General features: G+C 37.4%; 1 protein-coding gene across 1 annotated transcript in view; it reads left to right on the forward strand.

Moving 5' to 3' along the window:
- The first annotated feature begins 1,088 nt into the window (after window positions 1-1,088).
- The window catches only part of SLC26A7 (solute carrier family 26 member 7), a 75,505-nt gene continuing 54,325 nt past the window's right edge, over window positions 1,089-22,268 (forward strand). Inside the window, exons 1-3 of the mRNA XM_075704565.1 lie at window positions 1,089-1,281; window positions 16,199-16,309; window positions 20,459-20,631. Of these exons, the coding sequence (XP_075560680.1) occupies window positions 1,089-1,281; window positions 16,199-16,309; window positions 20,459-20,631 (477 nt within the window). The remainder of the gene's footprint in view (window positions 1,282-16,198; window positions 16,310-20,458; window positions 20,632-22,268) is intronic.

The following is a 22,268-nucleotide window of genomic DNA, read 5'->3' on the forward strand; positions in this document are numbered from 1 at the left end:
CTGCAGAACAGTGATTGGGAAGACACTTCACCCATGTGATGGATCTTACACATTAACTTAAATTTTTTTGCCTTCCAGAGATAAAAAAAAAAATTAGAAGAATGCCACTGTGTCCTTGCTCCGTATCAGACAAGGCATTTAAATGTCTTGACTTTTAAACCTCTTCCATGCTCTTATCACTTTGTATCTGAACACTTTGTATCATGCACAAGGTGCATGAAGTTATTACAGGATCCATAGTTGCTCGGTGAACTGTCTTCACTGAGAGTGCCTTTGCTGGGTGGACTACTCAGAGCAGAAAGGGGTAGTTTTGGGGAAGAACGATCATCACAGGTGTTTTCAGCACTTGACACGTGGAGCTGACACCTTGCAGTCCTCCACTGCACTTCGAGCTTGCTACACTTTGGTCTGAGACTTCAGCCTCCAGAGAGAATCTATCTATGTTTTCAGCAGGACTTATTGCTAAGTGATTCTGAATTTTCTACGTAAATAAGCTTTTTACTGTCATTTAGAAGACGAAACAGGGATGGAGTAAAACAAGTTTGCTAGCACCAGCGTTACTGAGGACTTCATGCCCTCCGACCGCAGCCAGAAAAGCTCCCCCCAGGAGAGCCAAGGCTGCTCTCCTGGGCTTGGCAGGGAGATGCCTGCTCCGCTGGGCACTTCCCACTCATATTAGCATAGCCCAGCCTATATCGTACACACACCCAGTAATACCTCATTTTGCCACTGGACTGAGGCCAAAAGCACAAGCATTGCAGGGAATATAAAGCGGGATGTTACTGCAAAGAATCACAAACTAATGTGAGACTAGACCAAATTTTTGCAAAGAGCGGAAAATACGATCTTTGCTATAAACAGTTCTTGCATTCCATGTAGCTGTTTATATGATTGAAACATTTAATAAGTGTTTTTATTAAGTATAGTCAGAGAGCAGCTGCAGAAATCTTAAGTGCTTCTGTGCATTTTTTTTTCTCTGTAGTTTTGAAACTGCAAAATCTCAGAAGAAAACTGGAGACTGACACAAATCAGGGTGATTCCTCAACTGTTTGCTCTTCTGAAAGAGGAACTGCTTTTGAGGGGTAGGAATGATGACAGGGGCAAAAAGGAAAAGAAGTGCAGTCTGGAGGAAGATCCAGGCTGTTCGCTTTGAAGATATCAAAGTCTGGTGTATGAGAAGGCTGCCCATCTTGAAATGGGTGCCTGTCTATAATTGGAAGGAAAATTTGATTCCTGATACGGTTTCTGGGATGATGCTAGCCATCCAACAGGTGACTCAAGGTACAGTTAACTCATTTCAGATTCATATTTTGAAATCTGGTCGTACTGAATTGGTCTGGTCATTTTTTTTTTTTTCTTTCTTTCTTGTTAATATTACCTTTATATTAGCTTTGGTTAAAACAAAGACATGCTTATAGATCTAATGTTGGTTTAATCTAAATAAAAATATATCAGGAAAAAAATGCATAGTCTTAGCTCTTATGGGTGTATAGTGGATGTACAAGTATGGATAGAAATGCCTTGGGTTATTGTAGCTAATTTCTGTGAGCTGGAACTTTACTATATATCCCACCCCTTTGACAATTTTTCAAAGACTTAATACAGAAGGTAAGAGAGCAGTAACTCTATCCACACAGCGTATGGATATATACAATGTTTTATGAGTTAAATGACCACCTTTTTCCCTATTTCATATGGAATACAAAATATACCTACATGAAAATTGTATTGTAAGAGATGCTGTTCTGGAAGAAACATTATACTGTTACCTGTGGAAGCCCAGAGCACAGCAGGAAAAATTAACAACTTTCTGTGCATAAAGGGTGCTCCTGCCAGAGACATTACCCACGGAGAGGATCTTCCTGCTACCACAGCTTGCGTACTTCAGCTTCTGCATTGATTTAATGCTGTATTACATTACCTACCATGTCTCTTTTCAAGCAGCAATGCAAAGTAGGGGTGGAGCTGGACTCCATTTGGCAGCTTAAAAAAAAAAAAGAAAAAGAAAAAGAAAAAGGAAAAACTCCCAAACCCAAAAGCCTGCACAATGACCTGCAGAAACATAAAGTCCCAGTAATCTGGGTCTGTAAAGTGATTGCTACTGGGAAATAAATACTTTTGTCAGTTTTTGATGTGTCCTTGATAGTGTCACCTTCTTTTGGTGATATTTTATATTCGTCTCGGGCAAATCACAGCTTCTTATCTGCCTCAGATGGACTTTAATGCCTTCCCTTATGTAAACTATATGTATTATTTCTTAACGATTTCCCATATTAGCTATGCCTAACTATCATTCATGTTGTTAAATTATAAGCACTCTTCTAATTGAAATATGCTGGAGCTGGAAACAACCGATTTGTGTAAGTATTTGTGCTTTCAAAGTAACTAGGAACATCTGCATTGGCATGACTTAACTTTAAGAACCTTAATACCATAACACTCCAAAGTATCTAATTTCACTGGTATGTGTGTATACAACAATTGTAATTAAAATGTTGCTAATAACAGTATGTTGAAATTAATCAAAAATACTAAGTTAAACAGCAGTTCTGCAATGCTGGTAGTTTTAGCCAGGATTTTTCTTGTTTGAGTCTTGTACCAAGAAGTAATTTAATGTAACAGATAAATTTAAGAAGATCTAGTGAAGACAGAAAATATTGGGTTTGTTTTTCTAGATTATTTTTAAGTACTCTAGAAATAATTTTATCCTCATTTTATGCTGTTTAAAAACAAATACATTGAAACTCTTCCCTCCTGCTGACCTGTTTTTCCTTTCTCTCTCCGCACTGCTTCTCAAGATTTCAGACAGACTTTAGGGGATGGAAAAGGAGGATAATTAGATACCAAAGTTTTTTATCATGTTTGTGATGCTTTAATTTGAACACAACATATTTATTTAATCCCTGTTTGCATTAGCTCTTTTCCTAGTGTTGTAAACCTTCCAGTTACCAGGACTATCCTTTAATGCTTTCACAGAGAGGGTTATGCAAGAAAAAAAGTTCCATTTGTTATATAGCATGAAGAGAAAAGACCCCAGATTTTGAGAGGTCTTGTTGTGTCCGTTTCCTTCCACCCCCAAAATAAAAAAAAAAAGAAATTTTGTAATGAAATGAAAGGCAGCAATCCTAACAATGGTAGGAAAAAATTAGTAACCAGTGATAACTGACATGCAGAGCATAGTGTCATTTGGTGTTGCAGGAACATGTTTAAGTAAATTCAAGTATATGGAAATAAGCTTGAGTTATGGAAGTATATGGAAAAATCTGCAGTTGTATTCATATACAACAGTTTTCTGAGTGATGAAAGTTGCATACTCCAGGGCAGAGAGCAGTCCAGTAGCTTGAGAATGATTAAGAAAGACCTTCCAACTGAGCTGTGCTTTTCACAATTTCTTACTATGGGATTTCTCACTTATCTGGCATTGGCTGTGTTCAGACTATTCAGGTTGGCAGCTGCTCTGATCTGGTGTAATGTGTCCATGTTCCAACTTCTAATCTAAATTCTAGATGATATGGCTGACTTTCCTTTGTAAAGGAAGCAAGGAGAGAGAAAAGTCACTGTCCTTAGTGTGTTGTGGTGAATGCAACAAAGATAAAGCTCATAACCGCTCCTCACAGCATTTTCAGAAATTGTTTCTGGAGAATGCCTATGCAATAGCAGGTTTTGGTGTCTGCCTTATAAGTAAGAAAAACAAAAGAGCGAATTAATAGAAATATCAGCAATCAATGTATACAGATAACGCTTGCTCCCCAAAAGTCTTTTATAAAGATACAGGATAGTTCAGAATATGCCATCTTTTGTTTTGGATAAAGTTTTAAAGAGCTACTACTATTCATCTTCTGATTTTCAGGGTCAAAATTTTTAGTTTGTAAATGTGACTTAAGTCTTCAAGCTCCCGTAAGATACCTTCAAGTCAGCTACTTGAAAACTGAAACACTTGAGCTCATATATCAGTTTAGGTTTAAATGTCTTCCATCATGGCACACATAAACTAGAAACTACATCTTATGGTGACAGAGTCTAGAAATGATGTACAAGAAAGGCGTGCTACCTGAGTATTTAATTGTCTTTACTTCCGTGTACAGTGTGGAAGAAATGGATCTTTAGAAGGTAAGGTGTTACCTAGCCTAACACTGAGCTAAGGTAAAACCATATACCTCTGTCCCTAAGGTATTATATTATCCTTACTCTCTCACAATGTTATCCAATAAAGTATATAATTATCAAAGAATCCATAAGAAATTCTGTAACAATTTCTGCAGAGAGTGAATCTGCTGACACTATGTTTCAAATGCTTTTGAAACCTGTTTAAAACATGCCCAAATCATATTTGACCATTCAGAGGGAATCCATTGATCAGTGGCATTCAGTACAATGAATGGATCCAGTACTGCAGTGGGGGAGAGGAGATGGGAAGGAAAGGCATGGGATTATCATGATGTGCTGCTTGGCATTTGTGATGAAAGAGTCATTGCTGAAACAAGCAGTCATTCTCCAGGTGTTCCTATAGTTGTTTCGTTGTCTGCTAAAAATACCAAGTTAATCTTAATTCATAAGTCCCAAAATTCACTGCTGAACTCTTCTGTCCTATTCACCTATTGAGAAAATACTCTGTGTATGTCCTCTAATTTCAGAGTCCTTTAGCTAATTCCACAGAAGATGGAGAAAGAAATGTCAAAGATAATTATGTTTCTACAAATTTTATGAAAATGAGCAGTGGAAACAGACCCTCCAAGTTCTACAAAATGATAATTAGAAACTCATACCTTGATACCTTGTTAGGCATTACAGAACCTGTGTAGAAAAAAAAAAAAAAAAAAGAAAAAAAGCCCTTTCAAATGCACCAATTACTGGAAAGATTCATTTGGAGCTTGCACTGTCTCAGACTGTAAAGTCAGTCAGCCACCAGTCAAAACCAGTAAAAGAATCTGGCTTCATTAGTTCCAGCTATTATTTAATACTAGTTCCAACTATCATTTAATAATACAGAGCTCAACACCTTATTTTTCAGACATAGAATCCTTATTCTTACTCTGATTCCTAAGGTTGAAAGATAACCTTTGAATCTAAAGTGATCTTTGTCATCCAGTCTTGAAGTTTACTATATCCTTTCACAGACAATTAAGAAATTTGAGCTTTCATGTTTTGCTAATCACTATGTTTCTCAAAAATCTGTTATTGATAGACTAGAGCAAGATATCTTTAAATTAACAAATAAACACTTAATTTACTTCTCAGACTAGCACTTCATTGCTCTCTCCCCTTTCCCTTTCCAACTTATTAATACCCCATCAACAGTCAGTATATGAGATTTTTCTTTCCATTTCATTCCATGTTCCTCACCCATACACACAAATTCAATTGCTAGGTCCATGTAGATGTCTCATAAGTGCCTAACTGTTTGTTTTTTTTCCTCCAAATTGAAATTATGCTAATAAAACAAAGGTTCTGCAGTGTAGGTATCTAGTTCTCAGCAAGCCACTCTTGCATTTCTTACTAGTCAATGGAGATCTAGTTGGTAAGTCAGTGAAATTTATGGTGTTCAATCTGCTTGTGGCAGGTGGTGAATGACTGCCTCTACATTACTTTTTTTTTCCTTTTTTTTCCATTCACTTATTAAACTGTCTTTATCTTGACCCACAAGTTTTCTCACTTTTGCTTTTCTGATTGTCTCCCCCATCCTTTGAGGGGGAGTGAGTGAGTGGCTGGGAGGGTGCTTAGCTGCTGGCCAGGATCAGCCCACCACAGGCGTGACTCATCTGACTAATAATCTGCTTTGTTAAGGTTGATTGATTATATTGGTAAGATTTTCCATTGAGTGTAACAGGGGACTGGCTCAGGTGTAGATGCTGATGATGTAGACATCAAAATTTATGTGAGATGTGTCTCAGCCGTTATATCTGTGGCATTGTGAGTAATAAACAGTTCATGTTCAACATGGTTAAAGGCAGGTCTTACTGTTTTCTTTCCTGTAACTCATCCATTGACCCGTCACAATAATACCAGAATTCTTTTTGTGGCTTTTTCATGTGACCTGGACACCACCTACTTGTATGAGAAGCACACTTTGATCAAGCTGTGTCTGTATTTTTCTCAGTTTCCTTGCATGATAATAAGATGCATTATGATGCAGTCTTTGCATGTAGCTAAATCTCATAAAGCTGTCATTGTGGTTTTTTTTCTGTAGCCTTCTGAACATGTGCTATAGTCCCTTCATATCTCTTCAGAATGCAGCTGCTTTCATAGTCTTGTGGTGACTTTTTATTGCACCAAGCAAATTATTCATCAAGGTCTTTCATAAGTGATCTTTCCTGGCATCATTTATTCATTACCAAGCTGTTGATCCATCTCTCAATGTGTTTTACTAGTCTTCTTCATCCAATGTTGTCTTTTCAAACAAATAGCTTTGTGCCTTCTCTCAGGGTTTAAATTATACAATGTATGTTGGTTGGTACCCAACCAGTACTTGCTTTTGGATTATTATTTAGAATGTGTTTCTTTGGTTTTTGGGGTTTTTTTTTGTTTGGTTGTTTTTTGGGGTTTTTTTTGTTTATTTGTCTGTTTGTTTTGGTGGTTTTTTTTTCTGGGCAGAACTGTGGATGCTGTCCACAAAGTCTGGCATCTAGAAGCCATCTAGGTAATACTGCAACCCATCAGTAAGCTTCTCTGACTGTCATGGACTGTAAAAAAAGTAAGTCTGAATTGTCTGAAAAAGTCTATACAAATATACCCTCTGTTGTGCAGCTGAGTTAATCACCAGAGAAGTTATCCCCAAAGTTAGTCTGCTTGAATATGTATATTAGTGTACCTAATTTATTTATGTACGTCAGTTCTCTGTATAGTTAGGGGACACAAATGTATCTGAAGTGTTTTGGTTAGGACATTATATAATGTGAAAATTAAGTGCTCTGCTTAACACCTGAAGTTGCCTTACTCTTTGTAACGCCTGAAGTTGCCTTACTCTGGATGTAAATTCCTAATGTAAGTACCTAACTTCAGACAATGTCAACCCTTCCCCCCAAGCTTCTTCCAAGATCTCACTTGAGGTTTTGATAATTATAATCCTCCTCTGCAAGCTGTTAATGACAAGAGAGATTCCTGCTTAGACAAATACATGACTTAATTTCTGTTTTGTCATTCACTGGGTGATGATAATAGTTGCACCCTGCACTTTTCATTATAGCATCTTGAAGTTCTTTACGCTGTCCAGTAATAGAGAAGTATATGGGGAGGAAAATTAGAAACACAAAAGTGCTTTTGCTTGAAACACAGAAGTGACTCATGCAATACTGTATTGACAGTTTATGGTACAAAGAATACAGGTTTCAATTGTTTGCTACTAATATGAATGTCCAACATCACAACTGAGTTAGACCCTTCCAAAAAAACACAAACCCACAAATGTTTTTTCAGCCTTAGGAAAAAAGAGGACAAAACAAAGGCATGGTACTTTCTGCTTAATATTTGGTCTAAACTGAAGCCTTAGAACAAAATTAGTACTTTGTTTCAGTTTTCCTGAAGGTGATGACTTTGCCCATGTGGGAAATGGTCATGCACATGGATATGTAACTGAGATCAAACACAGAAAATGAAACACACTCAGATCAAGGGCTGAGATGAGTAATCATCATTTCAGAATTCTGAAAGAATAGGTAAGTGACATTGCAGATCCAGTAAGAAGTACCTTTGATTCTATCAAATTTAGAATGATATTCTGTGATTGGATCATAGTGAGTATAGTGTTGTATCCAAGTTACATGCCTGCATTGCAGATGAGGGGCTGGACCAGATGCAAACAATAGGGGTGTATTTCCCTTTAGCGATAATAAAATAATATTTTCACGTATAGCAATAAAGGATACCAGAGTGATTGATTCTGCTACCCAATTCTGAAGCAACGATCTAGGCCAGCTAGTGGGGTTTGCTTCAGATTTATATATGCATTCTAAAGACAACTCTGCTGATGCTCTCAGTTAGGGGTAGTTTTAATGATCTGCTGGAAAATAATTAGCCTATTTGAAGAAAAAAAAAAAAAAAAAAAAAAAAGGGTTGTTAGGTGGGTTAGGAGCTGCAAAGAAGCAGATGACCACAGGTAGTGCTGACTGTTGATCCATTATCTGAAATATAGTGTGTAATTTTGGTTGCCTCTGTTCATGGAAGAAGATTTCAAAATTCAGTAGGAGAAGAAAAGGCTAGGAGAAGGATCACAAAAACAAAGATCATATTTGGGAGAAGACTTAAATGGCTTGGACAGGTTAATTAAACCTGAAAAAGGTTTTCCTTATCAGGAAAGGCATTCAAAGTAAAAGACAGTTGCAGCCCATGAACAAATGAGTATAAAGTAGCATGAATATGTTTAGACTTAAAATTGGAAGTAGTTGTAAAAATAGTCCATTAAAATATTGGGATAAGAAGATGTATCTCCTTATCATATAATTCCATTCATAGATGTACTAAATTACATATTTGCCTGTCATAGGAGGGAACAGAACACAGGGCACAAGGGGGTTCCCTCACAAGTTTATGTTTCCTTTCAATATCTGCTGCTGGTCAAAAAAACTGGGAAGTTTTGAACTGAGGTGCATTTATTCATAAGTTAAGACAAATGTGTGGGTTTTTTCAAACTAAAATACTGTCACTGTATTTCTGGATTCAATCTTTATCTTGCTAAGTTCCTGGTATTTGGCTCGATTCGTAAACATTGTGCTATTTGTTTTGAAATAAACATCTGTCCATGTGCTCTACTGCATATACTCAGAAGTTGCCCAGGTGGAAGCATGAGGGTACAAGATTTGGACTTTCAAACTTATCAGATTTGGGACTATGGCGGTGTTTGTAATTTTTTTAAAAAAATATTTTTTGTAGTCAGTTAGCACATGGATATACTTCATATAGAATTTATATGTAGTGTTACACATTTGCTGCCTTTCCTATGACATATGAACAAGAAATGCGTTGGCTCAAGTGGGTTTTGGTGGGCTGGTTTTTGCAGGGGTGGAGGGCCCTTGAGACATGTTTCCTCTAAAAGTGAAATATGTAGATGGCATCTGATGAAATCAGTATTGTTATTCCTGCCAACTACTTTTTTCATTCTGCAAGCCCAGTAATAAGTCACTGAGGATTGGTGTGTTTTGTATGTTTTAATTAAAGTTAATTTAATCTCAAGCTGGATTTATTGCTGAACAACTAATTGCTTAACACTGGCTGGAGACTTTGCCATTAAAAAAATGAACTATACTGCCTTCATGCATTCCAGAACTGGTGCCCAGTGTTTTGGAAGGCATGATGCCAAAAACTTTTTTTATTTTTTTTCCCCCTAGCTTTTCATGGAGGAACCCCAGCTGTGTCTTCTCAAGGGTGATGGTTGCCGGGGTTTTTTTTCAGGCTCTGACCATAAATGTAGACATAAATATACTCTGAGCAGACTAACTGGAGCTAATAATTTTATTGAGGGGTAGAGTTGTCTTGTAAATATACATCTGGCATACAAATAGCATGTGTAGATGAAATTGAATAAGCACATTTGGAAACAGAGCCAGAAAAATCTCCTAGAGAATGCATTGGAGAATCCATGTAGATCATGAATGATTTGTGGAAGAGAGTGTCCAGCTGAACTCTGTTATAGTTCTCCCATACAAAGAATAATGATGTAAGCTGATCATGAAATGTAACATTTTAGTAAGTAAATGTAGGGCGATGTTTCATATTTATACAACTTTCCAGCAGAGGAGAAAGGCACTGATGCTGCTGTGCATGTAATATTTCATTTCTAATGTCTATTAAAATTCTTCCAAGTTACACATGTGCTAATACAGACCTGTCTGACAGACTACTAGAAATGTGAAATCAGCTTCTGAATGACCTCTGAGTCCTTTGGAGCCTAATGTCCAGGTACACTTGTTTTAGTATGACCAGATAAGCTATGCAGATGTCCGATCCCTGTGCCTGGGGGCACCTGAGCACCATGGACAGAGACTGACAAACCCAGGAATGTTGATTCCCTGAAGGAAGAAGAAGAAATTACTTCACTTATAATCTCCCAGGTCAGAGAGATCAGGAAAACTCTAAGTGCTAAGATCCTTGGCCAGCAATTTGTCAAAATGGATGTCTTTTTCATGGATTTCAAAAAGTCCAGTTCATCTTGATTAGGGCCTGTCATCAGTCATGATTGGTCTTTGTTTCTGCACAGCATTGATGCTTCTCAAAAGACTACCTCATAGTTATCTGCTTGCCAGAAACTTCTTATGGGTTTCATTCTCTGTTTATTCTCTACTGAGATGCAGAAGAATTTCCCTATAATCCACTTTCAAAATGCCTCTTTAATTTTATTTTGGAGATGGCCAGATTCTTCAGGTATTATGGCTGACCAGTGTATAATAGTTCATAGAATTCTCTGTGTAATGGATTATAAAATCTCTGTGGTGTTCACATATTGTGTCAAATTCATCCTAAAGAGGTCTAAACATTTAATCTCTGATTATCTCTCAATAGTCATAGATTTTTTCCAGGATATCCATTAAAAGAAAAGAAAATACTAGAATTTTTTTTCTGTCTGTTTTTGGGTGTATCCAAGCTTTTTTATGTACAGAAGCATCAAGCTATCTTGAATGGAGAATTCATAAGAGGGTCAGGCAGTCCGCTTGTTTCTTGTACCATAATACTTGCATATCCTTTCTTTTGAACATCAAGATACAAGTGTCAGTATCTGGAAATCTGCAGAGTGGTGGAATAGAACAGTGCTTTCTCAAATATACCTTTGCTGTAGTTGTCAGATGGTACACTGGGAGAGCTGCATTTCAGGTACTGTATGACTAATACAGCTGAGATGCTTAACTCTCACCAGGCTGAAGGAGACAGTTGCATGGGAAGAAACTACACTGAAGTATCCTTCAAAAAATGAGAGAATGGTTGCTAACTCAACATTGTGTGGTCTCTGAAAGATTTATGGTACATTTTATATAATCGTTCATCTTGCTTTTACATTCTTTATTTGCCTCAGGCTTTGAATGACAGAAGAACTAAGGAATGATTTTAAACTCTTTGTACTTTGTCTTTAAATAAGCCAGACAGAAGGTACAATCCACATGTGTAGCCCCAGCAAATGGTGCCATTAGGAAACAGAGATCTTGCAAGCACAAGCTGTATGTGTGCACCATTGAGAGAAACGATACTGAGCTTTCCAGGTTTTGGAGATAAATGACATTATGTCCAGAGGATCATTTTGTGTTAAAAGCTCTTACCAAGCCTGTGTCAAAGAATCTTCCAGAACTGTAGGGTTGTGTAGGAAAATTGTTATGAAATATAGTATTAGAAATGTTTTCTGTGGTGTTTCATTTTTCTTTAGTAAAAGTTAGCTATCCTGGAGTTAGAAAATAAAGCCTGTGATATGAATCATTGGGTGTCTGATTTGTTGGTTCTCCAAGAGGGATTGACAGGAGACTCATTAAATATGTGTTAATTCTACATTTTAGGGGATCTACAGGAAATACTTTTATTATTATATAATTCAGCTTTGTGAACAAAGGGAGACATTTTTCTGAAGCATCAGAGTGATCACAACTGCAGACAACATTTTGAGTGGGATAAGACGTATTACTGTCATTTTGGGTTCCCTAAACTTGGAGTTTGACCATCTTAATATAGTCACATTTAAGAATAAAACGTTACAGTAACAAAAACGTATTTGAATATATGTACTACCAAAAAAACTTTGAAATTTATAGCTTTTCAGAGTAAATAATAAATTATCCAAATTTTGAAACTCCTCAGATCAATTATAAGACTTACTACGTTTCCTGCTTCTTCATTTAAATTTCTGTTTGGGTATCATATTTCCAAAGGACATGGTATAGCTTTCCTCAGAACATATGTATGTATCATAAGCTTATTTCCAGATGCAGAAAATTGTTAACTAGTTGACCATACTCTGATGATTCATAGCTCTTTCTATGGAAAATATTTTTTTATTGCCGTAGTTTTTGCACTAGCCTCACTAGCAGAAACTATCAACTTAACGAACTGAGACCTTTCTCCTGTGGTAGGACACAGCCTTATTTCTATTTCTATCAAGCTTGTTATTTTGTAGTTACCTGCATTTGACATTTACCAACAGTGGTACAACATCTCTTGCTTTTCAGTGTGGTGTGCCGGAGGATTGTTATGCATCTGGTGCTGGTCAGAGAGCATGGTTTTCAATGAAACTGTGTTGCACAATGTTATCTTGTGATAAGGAGGTAGTTAAAACAAAGAACCACAATATTAATGTACTGTATCTGAACTTACTGTTCATTCTTTGTTTGTATTTCTTTCCATGGAATTTATATTCTTATTTGAAAACTTAATGTCACTGCCATGGAGGTTTCTCCATATTACCAGTGAATATTATGTGGGATCCTTATTTTATGATCTATTTCTTTTGAGTATTGTTACTCTTTGGAATTAAAAAAAATTAAAATCATGTTTCCTGTCTTTCAACTAGTTATTGAGCATATGGAATGCATTGAACAAAAGTTTAATATGAAAATTAATGAAGTGAGCTGAAATATACTACTGATTATATCTCTAAAAGTATTTGAACTTTTGAACATTATACGCCTAATCAGAAAGCCTGAAGTCTTTACTAATTCTGTTTTATAATGCCCCTCTGCTCTTGCACAGGATTGACACGCTTCAGTCATGGGAACAAAAAGCTAACAAACAGAGCCAGGACTAGAGTCAAAGGCTGGTAGTTTTAGCTCTGTCCTGACTGCCACGACCTCACCATGAAAAGAACAAGACACTGCTTCTAGAAACTTAATACAGTAAAACCATGAAAGGGAAAAAAAACAAGGGCCGGATTTATGTTTAGATTATCTGCCTGTAAACAAGAGATATTTCTCAGCGGCAAGTCTGTGAGCAAAGCACAATTCCTGTTGGATGCTGGGGGTTTGCTGGGCAAGGTAACCCCTTTTCCACGGTTTAACAGGACTCATGCCAGATTTCTGTCGGCCAGTTCTTTTGGCTCTAAGGGTTCATTCAGGTTGTGCCTCTCTCTTCCCCTCAGCCCCGTTCAGAGAGCTGAACTGAGATGTTGACACAGTTTCTGTGTGCGTGATCTAGGGCTGGGTTGAGCTTCGTGTGCTCTATCCACATGTATATTTTACATTGGATCAAACAGTCTGCCCGTAATTGCAAAATGTTTCAGATTCAGAAGGTCTTAGGAAACACAAAAACAAAATAAACCCATGTAGATAAGTGAGAACTGGCTTTTACAGCCAAATGGTGACAAAATATTTTGTGGTAGCTGAACCTTTGTTTTCCTTGTAAATGTTGAGAGGAAAGAACAATGTATACTATTCTTAAACATGGATTAATTGGAAATACTGGGTAGTAAAAGAGCTAGTAGTCCCTCTTCTGGAAATATTTTAGCTTAGCCTGCAGTGTATTACTGTACCCTTTGGTTTTGTTTTGTACAACTTCTAAGCTAATCTCCTCTTGAACTGAGTGATAAAGTTACTTAGGGTGAAAATCTATTAAAAGTGAACCATGTAGATTTTCTAAGGAAAACTTCGAGGCCCAAAATTAACACAGTTGAAACATAAACTTAAAAATGTTATGAACAGAATGTGTTTTCTGCAAAATGAACTTGACATTTTAAAACATATCTTTCAAAATTGTTAACCTTTCCTAGCTAAGAAGGAGTTTTTGTGCTTCCCTTGTAATAAACGCAAGGAGAAGAGCATGCAAAGGAACTCAGTGAGGTGAGTTGTCTATGCATTGTGTAGCTGTTCTGTAGTGTGTGAATAGGAATGTTTGGAAATAGGAATGTTTTCAGATGAAAGTGTTTTATATTTGTAATCCTCTGGTTTAGTGTTAGCAAATTCCTTTCATTTAATGAGTATCTTAGAAATAGAGAATTTTGCAGATCGTCTTAGCCAGGATTTATAGACCTCTTCCCAATTGTGCTTGTAAAGTACGTACCTGGCTCAGCATTCAGTCCTGAATCTTGTGTATTTCCTTTACGCTTGTCCACACAGAGCGGTCACTTCATTTCAATTATGTTGTTATAATTAAAGTGTGGCTGAAGTTATACTCATTTTGCTGGTTCCTTTAATTTTTGGAGAGTAAAATAAATCAGCCTTGCATAATGCTTTTTTGCATGACTGGGGGATCTGTGTGAGTGATATTCTACCAGAGACTTAATTACAAAGTTTTTGCTTTTGGTTTAGTTCATAAAATGGTTATAATGGAAGAGCTCTTCAATGTTGAACAAACCTTAAAAATCTCTTTCTCTTTTTCTCTATTTCCCCCCCCCCCCCCATGCTCACTTCTTTCTGGATAGCATCATGCAATTCTCTCCTGTGATATTTTTATTCTCCTCAGGCACATCCTTCTGTGTTGCTCTTGGTCAGAATCTTCTTTTATGCCTATTGATCATGTGAACATGGATGTAGAACTATAATGTCAAAGATATTTCTGGTTCATGATAATGGTGTGCTAAGAGAAAAAAAAGCAGAAATGATGATCAGTAGATACACTAATTAAAAGGCAAAAGAGCAATGAAGTCCATTTCTGTTTAAAAGAAGGCATCAAAGTTTTAAAACAGACATGTTTTAAAATATCTCCTCTCCTCTCCAAGTCATAATTGATAGTGCTACTTTGCTGAGTGCAGTGTGGATGAAGATGATCCATGTAAGCTCCATCTCAGCAAAATCTTCACCGTGATGTTTTTCTAAGAACAGGTGAACTGCTAGGCCTTGTCTCCTTCACAGGGAACTTGACACTTCTGGCCTTTTGGCATTTTATTGCCTCCCCCAACCATGTGCTCTTTGTTACAGACTCAAATGCAAATTCAAGAAGAGACCTCTTGAATCAAAATGTTTGGAATTGCCACTGAAAGCCTATAAGCAAAGATACTCTTTGGCACCCTCCATATTATTAAAACCCCATACACCAATGTTTCAGGTAAAAAATGCTCTCTGGAGCAGTCAGGAAAGTTTGGTGAGAACAATTGTCCTACACGTTTAATTTTCTTTGGAGACTTCAAATGTACACAGAAGGCAACTCTATTTCATAGATCTGAATCACTTCTGTCACAGACCATACATGGTCATTCTCCCAATACACACACACACACACACTAGCTTAGGCTGGTCACTCAGGTTGAAGGTGGACTTCAGAAAAGTAACTTGTGTGTTACACAGGCCAATCCTGTTTTCCCTACTGCACAACAAGTTATTCACCAAGATTTACGGAGCAACTCTGCCAGGCAATTTCTCCTACTTGTAGTTTCTAGGAGAAAAAACTGTGAAATGACAGTAGAGGCTGCTGGTATGAAGCGTAGTCTGGGGAGTCTCTTTTTCTGCTTACTTGTAAGAAGTCAATGCAGACTTAGGTATCTAAAGTTGAAGAGCAACCAAAGCTCTGCTTTGCAGGAATGTCTCTGTTAAAAGATGATTTCTTGGCATATTCTGCAACTTTCTAAGAACAAGATGGATACTGTCCTCTGTAGTTAAACAATGAAGGTAACAAGTAAGTTTGTAAAGTTAAATCCTAACCAATTCAGTTCATTCTCCATCTTAACGTGAAAGTCAAATACTTTCTGTTTCTGGACTGACAGCTTTACATACACACACACACACACAAAAAGAAGTTAATGTCTAAAGATTTAAAAAAACCAGGCGCTTAAAGACAGTGAACTCTGGAGTATTTTTTTGTTTAAGAAATTAGAAGAAAGCAGACTGAAAGGGCTCCATCCAAACCAAAATTATAGGTTTTGAACTGTTTGTAAGAAATAACCATCTGACCGCCTGGAGCCCTGGCAGTCTCAAACTCTTGTCTGTGAGGGTGGGGGTTAAATGGTGCTGTCTCCTCCTGTGAGGTTTTTCTATTAAAAAAATATTTGGAACCACTGATGGAGAGAACCTGGAAACACGGTAGCTGATAGCATAGATTGTATCTGTGACCCATTTGTTTCTGCTGATGACCAAGACTCAGAAGAAAGTGTGAAGAGTTTCATGACAGACAATAGATGAAAAGCCTTCCACAATTCTTCCTGATCCTCATTGTAGAGTAGTTGGCTTATACTCTAGGTTTTTGTAAATGAAGGTGGGTTTTATTCTGCTCTTAAAATTGTAGACGTTTCCTCATTAAAAAAAAAAAAAAAAGCAGAACAGTTTTATCTTCATATAATGAAGTAATTCCATGTAACTTTCTATAGGGCTGGCCTTTGCGGTTCTGTCTTCAGTCCATCCAGTTTTTGGTTTATATGGCTCTTTCTTCCCTGTCATTATTTATGCCATATTTGGAATGGGACATCATGTCGTGACAGGTAAGTGTTTATTTGCTAAAAACATTTTCAGAAATAAGGAATTGGAAACTGAACATTTTTTGTTGTTGTTATAAGATCAATGGAAGGAAAATTGTCTAAGACTAAACAGAAATAAGATGGTTTTGTGCTTCTTTTTACAACTACTTTTTGCCAGTTTAAGTACTTTAAAGAGCCTCATTAAGAATATATTGGAGTTACTCCTGCCTTTATAATTTAGTATTGCACTGACACTTCCTTTGTAAATGTAGTTCACTAAGGCCTTTTGTATTTTAACTCTACTTTAGAAATCTGCTTCAGGCTAAGATTTTAACAAAGGGCTCAGCTAACAACGTATATGCAAACAGGAATGAAAAAGGCTTGACTGCTTCTTAAACCATAGAAAACACAAATTAGTTCTCACCTGTCTAAAACACAAACCCTGCGTTTCTGAGAAAAAAAACTTTCTGTGCCTATTACCTGCTTTAGTATTAGAGCTACAGAGTCTCCCAATGACTTCAGTACAACTCCTACCCACTTGCAGAGTACTTAGGTAAGCACAGAAAGGTGCTATCTGGCTACTATGCTAGTAGTTATGAGTTACTTGTTTACCCTCAGCAGAGCCAACAGCAGCTGCAAGAGTTGAATGACTTTGATCTCCTAATAGGTTGGTAAATGCTCTGTTTCTGACTCCAAAGAACCCAAGTTATGGACCAAAGTTGGAAATAATACTCATGAGATTGAACCACAAGTTCTTTGTTGTGCAGAAGTGGGCACTCGGTGGCCTCTGAAGTTTGCAGGAAGGATGAGACAGGCCCAGTAGTAAAGGACAGTAGGACTGGGTAAAGGGAAGCAGCCTCTGTGGTCATCAGAAGATTTAAGCAAGGAGGAATTATGTTTTCCTTGTGGAGGAGAAAAACTCCTGAAAGGAGGAAAGATGGTTTGGGGTAATCACACACAAAATCAACTCTGCAGAATCTGATTGCTTGAGTGTATGCACTGACAAGTGTTTTAGTAAGAAGTTATCCACATATTTTGAGCACTGTTTTTGTTCAAAAATATTCAGTTAAGTTATTAAAAGTTGCTGAACAGTTTTAAAGTGTTTTTACAGTAAAAGGAAAGCTGAAAGTTTGTTTTCCCTAAAGGCACAGAAAGTATTGGAGCCTTTTGATGTCTGAGAAAGATCTGTGTATGCTGTTAGTGACTTGATGATGTAATGAGTGATGGCATGTAGTCAGCTCATGTAAGAAAGAGAAGCACTAAAAAAAATTTTAGAATTTGAAAAATAATTTTGACACGAGTAGACATAGATTAGTTTACTTTTCTGAACTTTTTTTCATTAAATATATTAAAACATGAACGTATATTAAACATTAATAATTTAGCAGTGTATTGTCAGCAGTTCATTGGTGTAAGATTATTAGGAAGACAAGAATCTGTCATATGATCATATGTAGGAAAGTAAATAAATAAGTATCTGGCTGACATAAACTCCAATAATGAAAACATGATAAAATGGGTAAGTACAAGCAGCGAAGTCTGATATTTTGTCCTTGAAAGGGAATACTGTTCAGAGAATGACTTGCTGAGAGTTCCACACCTCCATGGCTTCAGATTCCTTCACAGTCCCTGCTGTGGAAACCTGTTTCTTTTACAGGTGTCTATTCCAGAATTTAATCTTAAGAAAAAAAGGAATCTTGCTATTGTGAAGATTTTTTAAAATAAATGTGTGTGACATATGCTGTTGATCCTTTCAGTAGAAATGTCTCATGCACTCATCTCAGCAGCCTCGGTTAAGGTGTTAAGGTGTGCAGGCTGCACTGGAGCTATACTGCCTGCCTCAGATCCCCAAATGCTCCGTAATTCCTCACATGCATTGGTGACAATCTCTTCTTCTACCAGCATTTTCTGTAAGATCAATGAGGCTCTCCATATGTATACAGGCTATAAAAGTGCCCTTTGTTAGTAAAGTTAGTTATGTTAATATGAAAAGGAAAATTCGTCGATGGCCAAGTTCTGTCAACTTTTACTCACTTGAAATGTCTCTTCTGTGGCACAGCTGATCTAATTTGAAAGTATACTCACCTAAGCAACCAACATACACCTTTTTCTTTACTACTTTTGATATAATTGATCTTGGAGGGTCCTCTGAGGCAGCTTCATCTGTCATAATACCACACATAGACCTTTGATTTCAGATAGAACTTTATGTAAACTGTTTTCAAATCGAATTTTATGTGAGAGAAAAAAAGTAAAAAGGAGGGACAGGTTTAAAAGAAAAAGGAGCAATGTGGAAAGCGAGATGTCTACAAGTATCCTGAATGTTGCTTGAAAAAACTATATTTTAGCCCAGGTAAGATGTGTATCATGATTCAAAAAAGAAAATACGATACAAAAAACCCCTTCATGGCTCAACAGGAAAATTACAAGGACTGCCACAGGGAAGAGTTTGGCACTTGAAAAATGGAAAGCTTGACCAAATGAGGTGAGCAGGAAAGCCATGGTCAAACGCATGCGGGAAGTTTAGAAGACTGAAAAAAGGAATTTGAAGAGTGCCATGGAGAGGATGATCAAACTGTTAGTTAAAGGTTCTTTAAATACATCAAAATCAAGAAGCCAGGAAAGAAACTGGTGGGACACCTTTCTGACAAGGCCACAGGACTGTCAAGTTACCAGTGTAATTTCACCTGTCAGTAGGGCTCTGGAGGGAATCCTGGGAACTGCAGACCTGTCTTGCACCTGTATTGTTATAGACTATAATAAAAACCAAGATCACTGAAAGATATGTATAATCAGAGTCTGTTAATGTGAGTATAATCAGAGAAGTTAATGTGACTCCTGTAAAGAAAAATCCTACCTCACCTAACCTCTTAGAGTACTGTATGAGTGTCAGTAAGCACATGGAAAAAGGAAATACTTTGAATAAGATATCAGAATGGTCAAACAGCTACTGATAAAGTTCCACACCAAATGTTACTAAAGAAACTAAGTTGCCCTTGTGATAGAATAAAAGTTCTTTTATTAATTATTAGCAGGTTAAAGGATAAGAAGCAAAAGGTAGGACTTAGTGGTCATTTTTCAGGGTGGAGGTGTCCCTGGTAGGTCCCCAAGGAATTCATGCTGGGAGGTTTACTCTATGAAGGCCAAGGTGAATGTAGAACTGTGTTCACCAGGTCCTGCAACAGTAGGGTCTTGAAGATCCTAGAAATAAAGAGACCTCAGTGAAACTGGTGAGACATGACTTTAAAAGAGTTTTAAAGTATAGATTAGAGAAAATATGGCAGCAGATGGTAAACTTCTGGAACCTGCTCCCAGAGGACATTGTAGAGGCAGAAAACACAAGCAGGTTCAAACAGAGATTCAACAAATTCATGAATGCTAGTCCATAAACAAAATCTAAAAGGGCCAGATAAGGATGTGCTTCCCTAACACAAGAGCTGTGGATGCTGGGGGATTATGAGGGGAATGGCCTGCAGAAAGTGGCCAGGCTTGTGTGCTTTCCCTGGGTAACACCTCTGATTGCCACAGCTGCAGGCAGAGTACTGTTCAAGATGGACCATTGGTCTGATATAGTAGGGCTTTTCTTATGGTCTTAGAGCTCTGCATAATGTGTTTGTGCTTTTTAATATTGAATTATCATCCTTTTTTTATCTGTGTGTCATTAAACTTGCTTTAACTTTCTCAGCAAATAAATGTTTCTTTCATAATCTGCATCCATTTATTAGAGTGCAGATTGTTGAGTTTTCAAACATACACACCTGCTAACTATAATGGGCTAGGTACTATGTATACAGTGTGAATTAATTGCCCTAGAAATTTGAATGGTGAACATTTGGGATCCTCAGACAAAATGGTATTTCATCACACCCAAGGTGAGTTAAAAGCATTTCTGATAACTTGAAATCATTGTGAATTGCTGTGTTTGAACCTCTTTTGTTAACATGTCTAAATAAATATGCTCACAAAAAATTTGACATTTAATTCACATGTACAAATGGTACTTTACATGAAGAAATGTATGTTATGTAAAAAGATTACTTTAAAAATTGTTCTTAGCATGACAGAAATGCACAAAATGGCACTTTCACTCATAATGTCCAAGTTTTAAAAAAGAGATCATGAGTACAGCCGGATATAGAATTATTGATGACTAATGCATGGCTTTTTTTATAGGAACTTTTGCTTTAACTTCCTTAATATCTGCCAATGCAGTTGAGCGTCTTGTTCCTTCAGTCAGCGCTAATTTCACTACAAACAATAATTCAGGAGTTTTGGGCCTATCGGAGTTTGAAATGCAGAGGATTGGAGTTGCAGCAGCAGTTTCATTTCTAGGAGGAATTATTCAGGTCAGTGGTGAACACATATTCTGTATGTTACTGATGCATTGCATTTGTGACAGCTATGACTTTTGTAATACATTTTTTTTTCACTTCTCTGAGAAAACCAGACCACGGGTCTGGTCCGATGTTCATGAATGATGAAATTATTGTGTTTTAAGAATTTGCTGCCCCTTTGTTGAGATGTAGTAATTGTCTGTATACATGCTGCTGGGGTGTTGCAAGTAAAACCACATTGTCAGCTCTAATATAATACTCAGTTGCTGTTGGTGTCTCCTTCAGAGACAAAACATGAATCAGCTCCTCATAAGCATTGATATGTTCCTGAGGTTTTCTATTGCTCTTGGCTTGAAAAGAAATACTATACAATATCCAGTAATTAAAACCAGTAGGGAAAACGTCTTTAAATTCCCCTTAGAGTTCACACACCCATCATTAAAGTGAAATAAATTAGTAAAACAGATGTCTTCAAATGATTCTGCAAAGCTTATTCAAATGATCAGAGGTCTTTTAAATTTTTTCTCTTTTCTTATTCTGACCACAAGAGCTGAGTTCCTTTATCCATTGCCAGTTGCTTAGGTCTTCAAAGAAGTCTTCCCTCTTTCCTTGTAAATATTAAAATGGAAGAAATGTTCCAGCATTGGAACACCTCCTGGGTACCTGGCCTCCTGAAAGAAACTCAGACCCCTGTGCTTGGTGCTTTGGATCCCTCTACCATGCAGATGATAGCAAAGGAGCCCAGAATAGGATCTCCAGTGCCCCAAATGCTTAGCAGGCACTGGCGCATATAGTTATGTTAGTTGGTAGGAAATACCAGGAAGCATGGTCATTTCTGTTGCATTTTTTTCATTCTTTTATTGCTTACAGAATTATGACTTGGGGTAGCAGCATGAGGGAAACCCTACACAACATACGGAGTAGAGCTGATGCTGATTGTGCCCGACTGCTGCACGTACTGTCCCATTGCACCAGTGTGTGCAACACAACACTGTATCACGTGCAGGGTGCTTGTAACAGCAGAGTGCTTTGAGCGTGCACAGAGCTCTTCATCCGGGAGTGCTGTGCTCAGACTCACAATCTCTTATGCCGTCCCCAGAGAGGCCAAAATGCCTCAAGCAGGAAGCTGGTGCCTGCATTTGATCTAACTTCAAAATGCGATGCAGAAATTTTTTGCCTAGCTGCTGCAGAATCCCATTAGGTGTGTAAATCCTCTAGACCTCTTACTCCTTCATTCTGAAAAGTTCTGCTTTTTCATATGCCTTCAACTGCACCAGCTGAGTTATCTCAGCCTATGTCCTGTTTAAGTCTGATTGGAATGAGAAGAACCAGAAAATCCGCTGCCTGCATCTTCAAAGCAGGTCTGATAGGGAACTGTGCCACGTGCATGGGCTCCTCTCCCAGCTCAGTAATGTCACTTGCATTAGAGTCATACTAATACAGCTGGTGCTTGTAGTGCTGCCACTAGTCCTTTATGTGAGTTTGATGGTTAGAGACCAGATTAAAATACTTATTTCCTAGAGGAGTGCCTTGAAGCTACTGATATGCGATATGCAAGTGAAAGTCTGGATCAAAGCTGCGATTAAACTTTGCCATCATCCCAGGTGCTGTTAAGTGTGGGAATCCACGTTTCTCATCATGATTCCAGT

This window comes from Pelecanus crispus, chromosome 2, assembly GCF_030463565.1.
Source record: "Pelecanus crispus isolate bPelCri1 chromosome 2, bPelCri1.pri, whole genome shotgun sequence".
NCBI lineage: Eukaryota > Metazoa > Chordata > Aves > Pelecaniformes > Pelecanidae > Pelecanus > Pelecanus crispus.